At 44.8% G+C, this 15,326-nt stretch overlaps 1 protein-coding gene across 2 annotated transcripts in view; it reads left to right on the forward strand.

Moving 5' to 3' along the window:
* The window catches only part of LOC126259900 (cilia- and flagella-associated protein 36), a 140,474-nt gene that overhangs the window by 95,575 nt on the left and 29,573 nt on the right, over window positions 1–15,326 (forward strand). For both annotated transcript variants that reach the window (XM_049956982.1, XM_049956983.1), the window contains exon 2: window positions 14,693–14,760. In XM_049956982.1, coding sequence (XP_049812939.1) covers window positions 14,693–14,760 — 68 coding nt within the window. The remainder of the gene's footprint in view (window positions 1–14,692; window positions 14,761–15,326) is intronic.

Raw genomic sequence — 15,326 nt, forward strand, 5'->3', positions numbered from 1 at the left:
GAGAAGAGAGAATAAGCCCCATTTTCGGTATGTATATAAAACGAGTAATTTCTTCATTAATGTTGTTGTACACCCACAACAATTCACATTTCACCAGCTATTGAAGGTCATTAAAAATTACATTATTCCATTGAAACAATCTGTAATTCCTAGTATTTGCGGTACGTAAGAATATTTTCAAGTTAACCATACGGTAGAATAATCTCCTCTTTGTATGCTATTGTCTGCTGTAATCTAGTTTCGACATACTGAACCGTTTATGAGATACGAGGAAAAGTATGAACGGTTCACTCGCTGTATTGTTTCCGCCCATGGGTGGAAATATTGATGCAGTCTTTGCCTGTTTTAGTCTGCTTTTTATGCCCTCCTCACTTCGTACTCCATGAGTTATTTTGCTGCTTACGTAGCAGAATACCTTAACTTCGCCTACTTCCTGTTCAGCAAATTTTATGTTAAGTTTCTCGCAACTCTCATTTCCTTTATTTCTCATTACTTTTGTACTCTTCCGGTTTATTCTCAGACCATATTCTGTACTCATTAGACTGTTCATTCCATTGAACAGATCCTGTAATCCGTCTTCACCCTCACTAAGGGTAGCAACATCATCAACGGATCTTGTCACTGGTATCCTTTCACTCTGAATTTTAATCCCACTTTTGAACCTTTCTTTTATTTCCGTTATTGTTTCTTCGATGTTTAGGTTGAATGGTAGGAGAGAAAACTACATCCCTGTCTTTCTCCCTATTTAATCCGAGCACTTTGTTGTCTTCCACTCTTATTGCCCCCTCTTCGTTCTTGTACAAATTATATATTACCCGTATTTCACTATAGTTTACCCCAATTTTCTCATAAAATCGATAAATTCGAGCAGCTTGCATTATTTTACATTGTCGAATGCTTTTTTCAGGTCAACAGAGCCTATGAATATTTCTTTATTTTTCCCCAGTCTAACTTCCATTATTAAGCACAACATCAGTAGCGCATATCTGGTTCCTTGAAAGCGAAAATAATCGTTATCTATCAGATCCACAATATTCAGCTCCATTATTCTTGGCAGCAACTTCGATGCTGACAAGCTGATTGTGCAGTAGTTCCCGCAATCATCAACTCTTGCTATCTTCGTAATTGTGTGCATGATGTTTCCCGAAAATATCGCTAGTCTCTTAGATTATAGACACCAAGTTCAATAGTCGTCTGGGTGCCACTGTCTCCCCCCCGCCATCAACATACACACATACAAAATTTCACAAATTCCGATAGAATGTTATCTATCCATTCTGCTTCATTTAACTTTTCAAAGATCTCTTAAATTTTGATTCTAATAATGGATCCCCTCTCTCTTCCATATTGACTCGACTCTTCTTCTATCACGTCATCACACATTTCCTTCTCCTCGTAGACCCCTTAAACATACTCTTTCCTAGGGATGGGCAAATATATATCGATATTTTGAAATATCGATACCCTTGGCCATAGCTATGCGAGAGAAGTCTCTTAAGTGAAACGCTTCTGATTTGTGTTCTGCCCATGAAATACCGTGTTACCACAAAAATTTCGGAACAGAAGAGTCCATTTTCCATTAAATACCAGTGCAGCAATGTGTGTGACTTTTATGCCGAGTCTGCGTTACTTTTACAGCGCGTCTATATTTTCTTGATCCAGGTACCCCGGGGGTAAGGTGAATGCACATTCTGCGTCATAGTTGGGAGCAGGAAGTGGTAATTTTTACCATTCCCATACAATGTTGTCATCAAACGTTCGTTTTGCACCTCATATCTTTTATTTGCAGTGGTAGAAATGACGCACGGAGGTAACAAACTTTAATGAATACGCAGATACGTTCATGTTCAAATCTCTTGCACTTTTGTAGTATTGAATATGAATTAAATCTAGCCCATTCTAAGACATTTACTGTTACATTGCAAAGATTGGTAGTAGCTGGAATGGACAGGAAATCTGGCGATAAGAACTATAGTGCCCATTAGTCAAGAAAAGATAGACAATAAATAATACCACATTCGATGCTCACTGTATGATGACGATAAACTGATATACCTATAATTTAGATATCGGCGGTATTTATCGATATTATTATAACAAATATTGATATTTTGATATATCTCTGTCTTTTTGCCCATCCCTACTCTTTCCATCTACCCGCTTTGGTTCAGATGGCTCTGAGCACTATGGGACTTACCTTCTGAGGTCATCAGTCCCCTAGAACTTAGACCTACTTAAAACTAACACACCTAAGGACATCACACACATCCATGCCCGAGGCAGGATTCTAACTTGCGACCGTAGCGGTCGCGCGGTTTCAGACTGAAGCGTCTAGAACCGCTCGGCCACAACGGCCGGCCTCTGCCCGGTTTCTCTTCTGTGTGTAACAGGGGAATTCTCATTCCACTTCTAGTATTGCCGCCCACGCTTTTAATCTGACAAAAATTTGTTTTGACTTTTCTAAATGTCGAGTCAGTTCTTCTGGCAATTATTTCTGTTTGTATTTCTTCAAGTTTTCCTGCAGCCATTTCTTCTTGGCTTCCCCGCACTTCCTATTTATTTCACCCATGGGTGATTTTTATATTACTGTATTGCTGTCTTTTTATGAGCATATTTGTACTTTCTTCGTCGGTCGATAAGTTGAAGTACTTCTTTTACCCAAGGTTCCTTCACAGTTATCTTCCTAATACCTACACTCCTGGAAATGGAAAAAAGAACACATTGACACCGGTGTGTCAGACCAACCATACTTGCTCCGGACACTGCGAGAGGGCTGTACAAGCAATGATCACACGCACGGCACAGCGGACACACCAGGAATCGCGGTGTTGGCCGTCGAATGGCGCTAGCTGCGCAGCATTTGTGCACCGCCGCCGTCAGTGTCAGCCAGTTTGCCGTGGCATACGGAGCTCCATCGCAGTCTTTAACACTGGTAGCATGCCGCGACAGCGTGGACGTGAACCGTATGTGCAGTTGACGGGCTTTGAGCGAGGGCGTATAGTGGGCATGCGGGAGGCCGGGTGGACGTACCGCCGAATTGCTCAACACGTGGGGCGTGAGGTCTCCACAGTACATCGATGTTGTCGCCAGTGGTCGGCGGAAGGTGCACGTGCCCGTCGACCTGGGACCGGACCGCAGCGACGCACGGATGCACGCCAAGACCGTAGGATCCTACGCAGTGCCGTAGGGGACCGCACCGCCACTTCCCAGCAAATTAGGGACACTGTTGCTCCTGGGGTATCGGCGAGGACCATTCGCAACCGTCTCCATGAAGCTGGGCTACGGTCCCGCACACCGTTAGGCCGTCTTCCGCTCACGCCCCAACATCGTGCAGCCCGCCTCCAGTGGTGTCGCGACAGGCGTGAATGGAGGGACGAATGGAGACGTGTCGTCTTCAGCGATGAGAGTCGCTTCTGCCTTGGTGCCAATGATGGTCGTATGCGTGTTTGGCGCCGTGCAGGTGAGCGCCACAATCAGGACTGCATACGACCGAGGCACACAGGGCCAACATCCGGCATCATGGTGTGGGGAGCGATCTCCTACACTGGCTGTACACCACTGGTGATCGTCGAGGGGACACTGAATAGTGCACGGTACATCCAAACCGTCATCGAACCCATCGTTCTACCATTCCTAGACCGGCAAGGGAACTTGCTGTTCCAACAGGACAATGCACGTCCGCATGTATCCCGTGCCACCCAACGTGCTCTAGAAGGTGTAAGTCAACTACCCTGGCCAGCAAGATCTCCGGATCTGTCCCCCATTGAGCATGTTTGGGACTGGATGAAGCGTCGTCTCACGCGGTCTGCACGTCCAGCACGAACGCTGGTCCAACTGAGGCGCCAGGTGGAAATGGCATGGCAAGCCGTTCCACAGGACTACATCCAGCGTCTCTACGATCGTCTCCATGGGAGAATAGCAGCCTGCATTGCTGCGAAAGGTGGGTATACACTGTACTAGTGCCGACATTGTGCATGCTCTGTTGCCTGTGTCTATGTGCCTGTGGTTCTGTCAGTGTGATCATGTGATGTATCTGACCCCAGGAATGTGTCAATAAAGTTTCCCCTTCCTGGGACAATGAATTCACGGTGTTCTTATTTCAATTTCCAGGAGTGTATGTTCGTCTTTCCAAAACTCTGATTGATCTCTTTAGAGATCTCTTTAGAGATGTCGACTGCCTTACCTACTGCGTTGTGCGTTTTCGCAGTACCCACATCTTTAATGAACAGCAAACTTCTCTCATTCTTTCTCAATATATTATCCCACTTTCTTCCACACTGATACAGCCGTACGGTTCTCTTAAACTTCAGTCTGCTCTTCGTAATTATTTCTGGCCCATTTTATTTTGTCCACCCTGTGTACAATCATGGTTCACTTATAATCTTCACTGTACAAACGAATAGTTTAATAATTTTAATAACATGCACGTATTTGATAATTTTTAGAAACTATGTCTGCATATTTTATGAATGCTGTCAGCTGAAGAGCGACAGTGTCCAGTTGCCAGTCAATAAATGAAAAAAAAATTAGAAGCAGCGCAGTTATTTTATAGTCTACACTAACGTAGGGATCTGAAATAAGTTGGCATTCTTTGCAGTGACGAACGACGCTCTTCTTTCGCAGTAACATTCTCGATATCGTTTAAACGAAGAAGACAGTCACGGATATCGTTTAAACGAAAAAGACAGCCACGAAAAAAAAATACGACCTATCAGATGGGTTCATATAATGCAGGCTTTTTTTTTTCCTTTATTGAATTTCAATTCCCCCCGAAGGGGACGGGCAGGCAGCAGCTTAGTATGCCGCTCTTCAGCCTACAGACTTTGTTAGAAAGCTGAAGAGAATAAATAATAAACACAGGCGATAAAATCGGAGACTTAAAGAGTAACATGGCGAAAAGAAATCGTGGAACTTAAAACAAAGAACAGAGGGATGATGACGCTAAGAAAATACATACAAAGCAGACAGGTAAAACAATAGACAGACAATTAAAAAAAAAAACAAACACGGCGACAGTCTGGTTTCTGTTCGCAAAAGACATAAAATTCACACCCAGCGACAGAATGGTTTCTGTTCACAACACGAGAAAGACGAACAACACTGAACAGTCACTGGAACACTGCACTAAGAAGTTGTCAAATGTGACAGACCACAGCCGAGAGCAGGTGGGGGGAAACTGGACAGATGATGGGAAAATAAAAAAGGGGGGGAGCTGGGAAAGGAGCTGATGGAGGATGAGGACCCATAAGAGGGGTGGGGGGCGCTGGGCATACGCGACAGGGAGTGGGGTAGGCAGAGGAGGGGAATACAAAAGGACTCGGGGGGGGGGGGAGGACAAGGGAGGTAGGGAGAGGTTTAGTGGGGAGAAAAGAGGATGGAAGGGGGGAAGAGGGAGCCCAGGGAAAGGACAGAGGAAAGGAGGGGGAGTGAGGATCAGAGTTGATAGGAGGGATAAATGGAGGGAGAGAGGGCATCATCCGGGAGGTGGAGTTGATGGAAGCCACCTTGGGAAAGGAGATTTAGGGTGTAGAGATGGAGGGATGGTGGGGACACAACGGTGAAGACGTGGCAGGGGGCGGGGATTGGAGAGGAGAGGAGCAACCAGGGGGTGAGGGGGTTCAAGACGGCGGGAGGTGTAGAGGATGCGGATATGTTCGAGGAATAGGAGCAGACGGGGGAAAGGAATGAGATCATAGAGGATCCGTGTGGGGGACGGGAGGCGTATACGGAAGGTGAGGTGGAGTGCATGATGCTCAAGGATCTGTAGGGACTTATAGAATTTGGGGGGGGGGGGCAGATATCCAGGCAGGACTGGCATAACAGAGAATGGGACAGATTAAGGATGTGTAGGTGTGGAGGATGGTAGAGGGGTGCAACCCCCAAGTCCGGCCGGAGAGGAGTTTGAGAAGTCGGAGGCGGTTGTGGGCTTTGGATTGGATGGAGCGGAGATGAGGGATCCAGGTGAGGTGACGGTCAATGGTGAGGCCAAGGTAGGTGAGGGTGGGGGTGAGGCAGACAGGACGGGCGCAGACAGTAATGGAGAAATCCAGAAGCCGGAAGGAGCGAGTGGTACGACCTACGATGATTGCCTGGGTCTTGGAAGGGTTGAGTTTCAGGAGCCACTGGTTACACCATGCAGCAAAAAGGTCAAGGTGATTCTGGAGAAGGCGTTGGGACCGTTGGAGGGTAGGGGCAAGGGCGAGGAATGCGGTGTCATCAGCATATTGCAAGAGGTGTACTGGGGGGGGGGTTGGGGGGTTGGGGCATATCTACCGTGTACAGGAGGTAGAGGAGAGGGGAGAGGACAGAGCCCTGGGGCACACCTGCAGAGGGGTAGAAGGTGTAGGAAGTGGCATTATGGATGGAAATGCAGGCTTTGATGGACGGTATTAACTTCACTTAAAACTACCGGGCTGATAGACCCTGCCGATATGTAGACTTTCCCCTAACGTTTCGTCTCCTGCTGCGGGAGAGATCTTCAGAGGTCACGCGGTGAACTGCAGTCAGAAATCGAGGAAACACCGAATATACAGGGTGATCCATTGATAGTGACCGGGCCAAATATCTCACTAAATAAGCATCAAATGAAAAAACTAAAAAAGAACGAAACTCGTCTAGCTCGAAGGGGGAAACCAGATGGCGCTATGGTTGGCCCGCTAGATGGCACTGCCATAGGTCAAACGGATATTAACTGAGTTTTTTTAAAAATAGGAACCACCATTTTTATTACATATTCGTGTAGTACGTAAGGAAATATGAATGTTTTAGTTGGACCACTTTTTTCGCTTTGCGATAGATGGCGCTGTAATAGTTACAAACGTATAAGTACGTGGTATCACATAACATTCCGCCAGTGCGGACGTATTTGCTTCGTGATACATTACACGTGTTAAAATGGACCGTTTACCAATTGCGGAAAATGTCGATATCGTGTTGATGTATGGCTATTGTGATCAAAATGCCCAACGGGCGTGTTCTATGTATGCTGCTCGGTATCCTGGACGACATCATCCAAGTGTCCGGACCGTTCACCGGATAGTTACGTTGTTTAAGGAAACAGGAAGAGTTCAGCCACATGTGAAACGTCAACCACGACGTGCAACAAATGATGATGCCCAAGTGGGTGTTTTTGCTGCTGTCGCGGCTAATCCGCACATCAGTAGCAGACAAATTGCGCGAGAATCGGAAATCTCAAAAACATCGGTGTTGAGAATGCTACATCAACATCGATTGCACCCGTACCATATTTCTATGCACCAGGAATTGCATGGCGACGACTTTGAACGTCGTGTGCAGTTCTGCCACTGGGGTCAAGAGAAATTACGGAACGATGACAGATTTTTTGAAAACGTTCTATTTAGCGACGAAGCGTCATTCACCAACAGCGGTAACGTAAACCGGCATAGTATGCACTATTGGGCAACGGAAAATCCACGATTGCTGCGACAAGTGGAACATCAGCGACCTTGGCACGTTAATGTATGGTGCGGCTATATGGGAGGAAGGATAATTGGCCCCCATTGTATCGATGGCAATCTAAATGGTGCAATGTATGATGATTTCCCACGTAATGTTCTACCGATGTTACTACAAGATGTATCACTGCATGACAGAATGGTGATGTACTTCCAACATGATGGATGTCCGGCACATAGCTGGTGTGAGGCTGAAGCGGTATTGAATAGCATATTTCATGACAGGTGGATTGGTCGTCGAAGCAACATACCACGTCCCGCACGTTCACCGGATCTGACGTCTCCGGATTTCTTTCTGTGGGGAAAGTTGAAGGATATTTGCTATCGTGAACCACCGACAACGCCAGAAAACATGCGTCAGCGCATTGTCAATGCATGTGCGAACATTACGGAAGGCGAACTACTCGCTGTTGAGAGGAATGTCGTTACACGTATTGCCAAATGCATTGAAATTGACGGACATAATTTTGAGCATTTATTGCATTAATGTGGTATTTACGGGTAATCACGCTGTAACAGTATGCGTTCTCAGAAATGATAAGTTCACAAAGGTACATGTATCACATTGGAACAACCGAAATAAAATGTTCAAACGTAGTACGGTCTGCATTTTAATTTAAAAAAAAACCTACCTGTTACCAACTGTTCTTCTAAAATTGTGAGCCATATGTTTGTGACTATTACAGCGCCATCTATCACAAAGCGAAAGAAGTGGTACAACTAAAAATGGATGTTCCTATTAAAAAAAAAAAAACGTAGTTGATATCCGTTTGACCTATGGCAGCGCCATCCAGCGGGCCAACCATAGCGCCATCTGGTTTCCCCCTTCAAGCTAGACAAGTTTCGTTCTTTGGAGTTTTTTCGTTTGACGCTTATTTCGTGAGATATTTGTCCCGGTCACGATCAATGGACCACCCTGTATACTGAGTGATAAAACTCATGGGACAGCGTTTGCACATATATAAATATCGGTAGTGTCGCGTACACGAGGTATAAAAGGCAATACATTGTCGGAGCTGTCATTTGTACTCACATAATTCATGTGAAAAGGTTTCCGACGAGATTACGTCACACGACGGAAATTAGCAGACTTTTAACACGGAATGGTGGTTGGGGCTAGACACAGGGGGTATTCCATTTCGGAATTTACGTAGAGTTGTCGGTGATAACAGATAAGCAACGCTGCATGAAATAACCGAAGTAATCCATGTGGGACGTACGACGAACGTATTCTTTGGGGCAATACGGTGAAAACTGGCATTAATGGACCATGGCAGCAGGCGACCGACGCAAGTGGCGTTCCTAACAGCACGACACACGACAACGCGTGCAGCGCCTATCCTGACCTCTTGACTATATCGGTTGGACCCTAGACGATTCCCAGTTTCAGTTGGGAAGGGCTGATGCTAGGATTCGACTGTGGCGCAGACCCCAGGAAGCCACAGACCCAAGCTGTCAACAAGGTGTAACACGCCCGGGGGTACAAATGGGTGCGGTACTTTTAAACTTTTTTCACTTCTGGACCGTGCGCCCTGTCCACACCACGTACCTGGTAATCCCGCGGCGGTCGTGCTGTTCTACTCCACACTGCTGCTGGCTTGCCTGAAATTATCTATCGAATTATGCAAGCTGGTCTAGAGGGGCCACTCAACGTTAAAACACAACACTGTTCGACGTCTGCTATGAACAACTATATTTTGAGACGATAAAAGGAAGTCGCAGGTTGCACTGTTTACATTCTAATTCAGAAGTGTTATCCCAATTAATGGTTGATTAACAGTCCACAAAATATCATTCAGACGAGCGTACGCGTAACCGACACGACGCGTGTGATTGTTGACGATGCGGAAACCGAATAATCGAACGAAAGTTCTTACGCTCGTCACGCATACAGATATTTGGTACCAATCCTCCTTGACACTAGTAATAATATTTTAATACTGTTCACAAAGTTAAATTTACAGTTCACAGTTCTGAGTTGTACGAGCTTGCGCGTAACCGTCGCGGCGCGACTGATTGTTGATAATTCGGAAACGCGATGATCGAACGCACGTCCTCACGCTCGCTACAAGACACTCGCACTTGTTTGTACTATTTGTGGTAACTAATTTTTGCTAATTCACATTAGTTCATTCTGAGAGACCGAACACGGCGCGGATGATTGATACTGTGCGGTACGACACGCAACGAGAGGATACACAAATACGTTATCAGCAGGACTGCTCATTTTTAAATTACTTCTTGACGCACTTTCCTCTGAATCATTTACTTATTTTATCACCTTACTGTAATAACACTTATAGCAACACTTCAACTTCAATGCTAACAATGTCTTCACGCAGGCCGCGGTGGTCTAGCGGTTCTGGCGCTGCAGTCCGGAGCCGCGGGACTGCTACGGTCGCGGGTTCGAATCCCGCCTCGGGCATGGGTGTGTGTGATGGCCTTAGGTTAGTTAGGTTTAAGTAGTTCTAAGTTCTAGGGGACTTATGACCTAAGATGTTGAGTCCCATAGTGCTCAGAGCCAATGTCTTCACGTGCAGAGCTACACACTACACAACATCACAGTTCCGTGTCTCGCGCTCGACTGCAGACGCGGCTGCCCGCAAAGATACTCCACAAATAAGCCGGTGATATGACAATACACTTACAAAGGCACTGTTCAAGCAAGTGGTGACTCCATTACGATGTGGGCAGTGTTTACATGGAATGAACTGGGTCCTCTAGTCCAACTGAACCGATCATTGACCGGAAATGTTAATGTTCGGCAACTCACAAGGGAACCTCCCCATCGCACCCCCCTCAGATTTAGTTATAAGTTGGCACAGTGGATAGGCCTTGAAAAACTGAACACAGACCAATCGAGAAAACAGGAAGAAGTTGTGTGGAACTATGAAAAAATAAGCAAAATATACAAACTGAGTAGTCAATGCGCAGGATAGGCAACACAAGGATAGCGTGAGCTCAGGAGCGCCATGGTCACGTGGTTAGCGTGAGCTGCTGCGGAACTAGAGGTCCTTCGTTCAAGTCTTCCCTCGAGTGAAAAGTTTACTTTCTTTTTTTTCGCAGAGTTATGATCTATCCGTTCGTTCATTGACGTCTCTGTTCACTGTAATAAGCTTAGTGTCTGTGTTTTGCGACCGCAGCGCAAAACCGTGCGATTAGTAGACGAAAGGACGTGCCTCTCCAATGGAAACCGAAAACATTTGCTCGCAACGTCATAGGTCAACCGATTCCTCCACAGGAAAACACGTCTGATATATTCTATACGGCACTGGTGACTGCATGTGCGTCACATGACAGGAATATATTGTCCACCAACCTAACTTGTACACTTAGCGAATGGGTAAAAAGATTCTTCTACCTTGCCCGATTTTGGTTTTCTTGTGTATGTGATAATCACTCCCAAAAAAGTGATGAAAAGATAAGAGTGGGTCACATAAACTGCAACAAATGAATGCAACAGTTTCACAGTCGCGCAGTTTTCCCTGTGCTCTGTGAAAATATATGTTTTTAACGTTTTCAAATTTTTCCGTGTGTAGACCGTCACATCCTGCATTTTCAAGCAAATCTGAACATGTCCTGGAATTTTGGAGAGGGAAGTTGATTATGTGCGAGTGCCTGAACTTGATAATTGTCTAATTAAACTTTTCGCTCGAGGGAAGACTTGAACCAAAGACCTCTCGTTCCGCAGCTGCTCAGGCTAACCACGGGACCACGGCGCTCTTGAGCTTACACCATCCTTGTTGCCTATCTAGCGCATGGACTACTCAGTTTGTATATTTTGCTTATTTTTTTCATAGTTGCACACAACTTCTTCCTGTTTTCTCGATTGGTCTGTGTTCAGTTTTTCAAGGCCTATCCACTGTGCCAACTTATAACTAAATCTGAGGGGGGTGCGATGGGGAGGTTCCCTTGTCAGAGACCATTTTCAGTTATTCATGGACTTCATACACCCAAACAAAGATGAAATTTTGACGGATGACAATGCGCCACGTCGCCGGGCCACAATTGTTCGCGACTGGTTTGAAGAACGTTTTGGACACTTCGTGCGAGTGATTTGGCATTTGGCCTGTCAGATCGCCAGACATGAGTGCCATCGAACATTTATGGGACGTAATCGAGAGGTCAGTATGCTGCACCGGCAGCACGTTCGCAGTTATGGAAGGCATTAGAGGCATCGTGGCTCGATATTTCTGCAGGTGACTCCGAATAGCTTGTTGAGTCCACACCACATCGAGCTGCTGGACTATGCCGGGACAATATATATAAATGACCTAGTAGATAGTGTCGGAAGTTCCATGCGGCTTTTCGCGGATGATGCTGTAGTATACAGAGAAGTTGCAGCATTAGAAAATTGCAGCGAAATGCAGGAAGATCTGCTGCGGGTAGTCACTTGGTGCAGGGAGTGGCAACTGACCCTTAACATAGACAAATGTAATGTATTGCGAATACATAGAAAGAAGGATCCTTTATTATATGATTATATGATAGCGGAACAAACACTGGTAGCAGTTACTTCTGTAAAATATCTGGGAGTATGCGTGCGGAACGATTTGAAGTGGAATGATCATATAAAATTAATTGTTGGTAAGGCGGGTACCAGGTTGAGATTCATTGGGAGAGTCCTTAGAAAATGTAGTCCATCAACAAAGGAGGTGGCTTACAAAACACTCGTTCGACCTATACTTGAGTATTGCTCATCAGTGTGGGATCCGTACCAGATCGGGTTGACGGAGGAGATAGAGAAGATCCAAAGAAGAGCGGCGCGTTTCGTCACAGGGTTATTTGGTAACCGTGATAGCGTTACGGAGATGTTTAACAAACTCATGTGGCAGACTCTGCAAGAGAGGCGCTCTGCATCGCGGTGTAGCTTGCTCGCCAGGTTTCGAGAGGGTGCGTTTCTGGATGAGGTATCGAATATATTACTTCCCCCTACTTATACCTCCCGAGGAGATCACGAATGTAAAATTAGAGAGATTAGAGCGTGCACGGAGGCTTTCAGACAGCGAACCATACGCGACTGGAACAGGAAAGGGAGGTAATGACAGTGGCACGTAAAGTGCCCTCCGCCACACACCGTTGGGTGGCTTGCGGAGTATAAATGTAGATGTAGATGTAGAAAGGATGTCCGACACGATATTAAGTGGTGTCCCGTAACTTTTGTCAAAAAATGGTTCAAATGGCTCTAAGCACTATAGGACTTAACATCTGATGTCATCACTCCCCTAGACTTAGAACTACTTAAACCTAACTAACCTACGGACATCACACACATCCATGCCCGGGGCAGGATTCGAACCTGCGACCGTAGCAGCAGTGCGGTTCTCGGACTGGAGCGCCTAGAACCGGTCGGCCACAATGGCCGGCTGACTTTTGTCACCTCAATGTATATGCAGTATAGAGGCGTCACGTGACGTCAGCTAAGACACTATCTTTGGTAGTGCCAACATTCTCAAGTGAAAGTAATCGATCCTCAGTCTGTCAGTGCAAAGTCGAATCCATATATTTTCTAATTTAACACCTTCCTATTTTCTGTTAAAATGATCATGGTGTTTAAATCTCAATAGCTTATCTAAACAAGCGCATACTAATGCTATGTCCTAGATATGACGTTCGTCTCAGTGAATTTTATTTCATGATTACCCTCTTTGTAAACATGATCCGCTACGGCAGATTTATGTCCCAGACATCAATTCCTCTGATGTCCCACTAAAAACGTATTAACACTTGTTTTCGTGGTAACAATATACACTAGCCCAAAACTACAAGGAATTTTATATAAACCAAATGGTGTCTTATAATCTTTGCTGTTCTTAAATGCTCTTTTAGCTTCTTGCTGGGCCTGAAAATAGTTTCAACTCTGTACTTGCCAAAGACTTTCCCAATGCGATGTGTGGTCTTACTAATAAACGGAAGAAAAACTTTTACGTTGGGAGGCCGTTCTTCCTCGTTGATCCTGATTCTCTCGCTGGTGAGAAGAGCTCGATCTGTATATTGTTAGAATAACCCTTCTTCTTAAAGGTCAAACGTAGGTGGTTGAGCTCGTCTTGTAAATAAAACGGTTCATAAATTCTGAAGGCTCCGTCCACCAAGGTTTTAGTAACACCTCTTTTTTTGTCTGGGCTAGAATCTTTATGAAGGTAACGATCGGTACGTGTGGCTTTTCTATATTCCTTATGGCCCAACATACCGTCCACACGTTTGATTGCAGTCCAATCCAAAAAATTGAGTTGCCCGTTAGTTTCCGTCTCCATAGCAGACTGGACTTTTTGTTGATACTATTAAGATGTTCCAAGAAGGCATCCAACTCTTCTGCACTTCGTGTCCGACCTACAGAAGTATCAACATAGCGATACCATCTATCTGGTATTTTAATGGCAGTCTGCAGTGCCCGTTGTTCAGAGAGCCTGTTGAGATTTACAGACACTGTAATAATTTTAACAGAAAAGAGGAAGGTGTCAAATTAGATAAAAAGTGTGTCAACTTTGCATCGACAGAATGACGATCGAGTACTTTTGAATCGAGAATGTGGGATCTACCAGAAATAGTCTCCTAGCCGGCATCAAGTGTTCGACCGTGGCGTCGTCTAAACAATATGTTCCGTGCTTTCTCGCGTTCTGAATGTAGTTCGCCGCTTCGCATCTGAGGATGTCCCTGCAAGCGGAGACGAAATGTCAGAAGAAAGTTTTACATATCGACCACAGCCTGTCAGCCTGGAGATTTTTAATATTAGATGGAGCTTTGCAGTTCAGCCTTTTTCAAATACGTGAAGTCCCCCAGAGGTGAAACCCACGCTGTGTAAGAAAAAAAAATCGTGTGAAACTTAATCTTTTGATTAGTAAGCTAAACCTATACTACCAAATCGTCATTGTTTAACTTGCAGTTAACATTTATCCATGAACCAATAAATGTTTCGATTTAGTATGAAGTAAAAGTTGACACAAAACTGCATATAAAGGGGGAAATATGAGGGACTAACAGAGATACTTACCTTTGCCGTCCTCACTGACAGAATGGACAATAACAGAAAACAGATGAGTCGATTTCTTAGTAATATCGGAATTGTTTCCGTTCGTAATGCGCAGCAAACATGACTGCAATAGACATCACTTTAAAGTACGTATTTATGACTAGTATTATAAGTAATTTTTGTGTTGTGCTTATACATGACAGTTGATAATTAGGGAATTGCAACTGAGGCATTCTGCTTGTTACAGTTTTCGACACAGGAGACGCAGAGCATGAAGAAGAATATCGAAAGGTTCACGATGAATACAAAGACTTGGTAAGGAACAATAACGTTACATCAGTCTGCCGACATTGCTTATTACGCACCACCACATGACGGTTTATTTAGAGAGCACATATTTTTTCCTTGATTTCATTGCCAAAAGACTTTCCCAAGACTAGGTTTTCTTTGCTGAAAGATATCTGATCTTGAAAAATGTGTAATCCAAACATAAGTCATTATAACACTGTAGTCAAGCACCGCGATAGGTAATATGTTGTTGCACATTGCACCAAATACTCGTTTGTTACTGGTATCTACAATCCTCTACTGCTTGTAACACTCAGTCACACCTAACTGACTCATCTTGTGTCCTAATTACTCCGGCTCACGTCATTATTAACATGCTAATCAGTATGCCAGCATGGTTTCAGAGCACAACATTACACTGAGACTGCTACTTTTCATCTTGTCAACCACATCTTAAGTGCAGTTCACAATCAATCCAAAATTTCAGGTATTTTCTTAGATTTAACAGGCGCTTTTGGTGTTATAGATCATCCTACACTCTTAAAAAAACTTGAGTGTTATGGTGTGTGAGGTCTGCCAAATGAGTGGCTGAA

This window comes from Schistocerca nitens, chromosome 5, assembly GCF_023898315.1.
Source record: "Schistocerca nitens isolate TAMUIC-IGC-003100 chromosome 5, iqSchNite1.1, whole genome shotgun sequence".
Classification (NCBI taxonomy): domain Eukaryota; kingdom Metazoa; phylum Arthropoda; class Insecta; order Orthoptera; family Acrididae; genus Schistocerca; species Schistocerca nitens.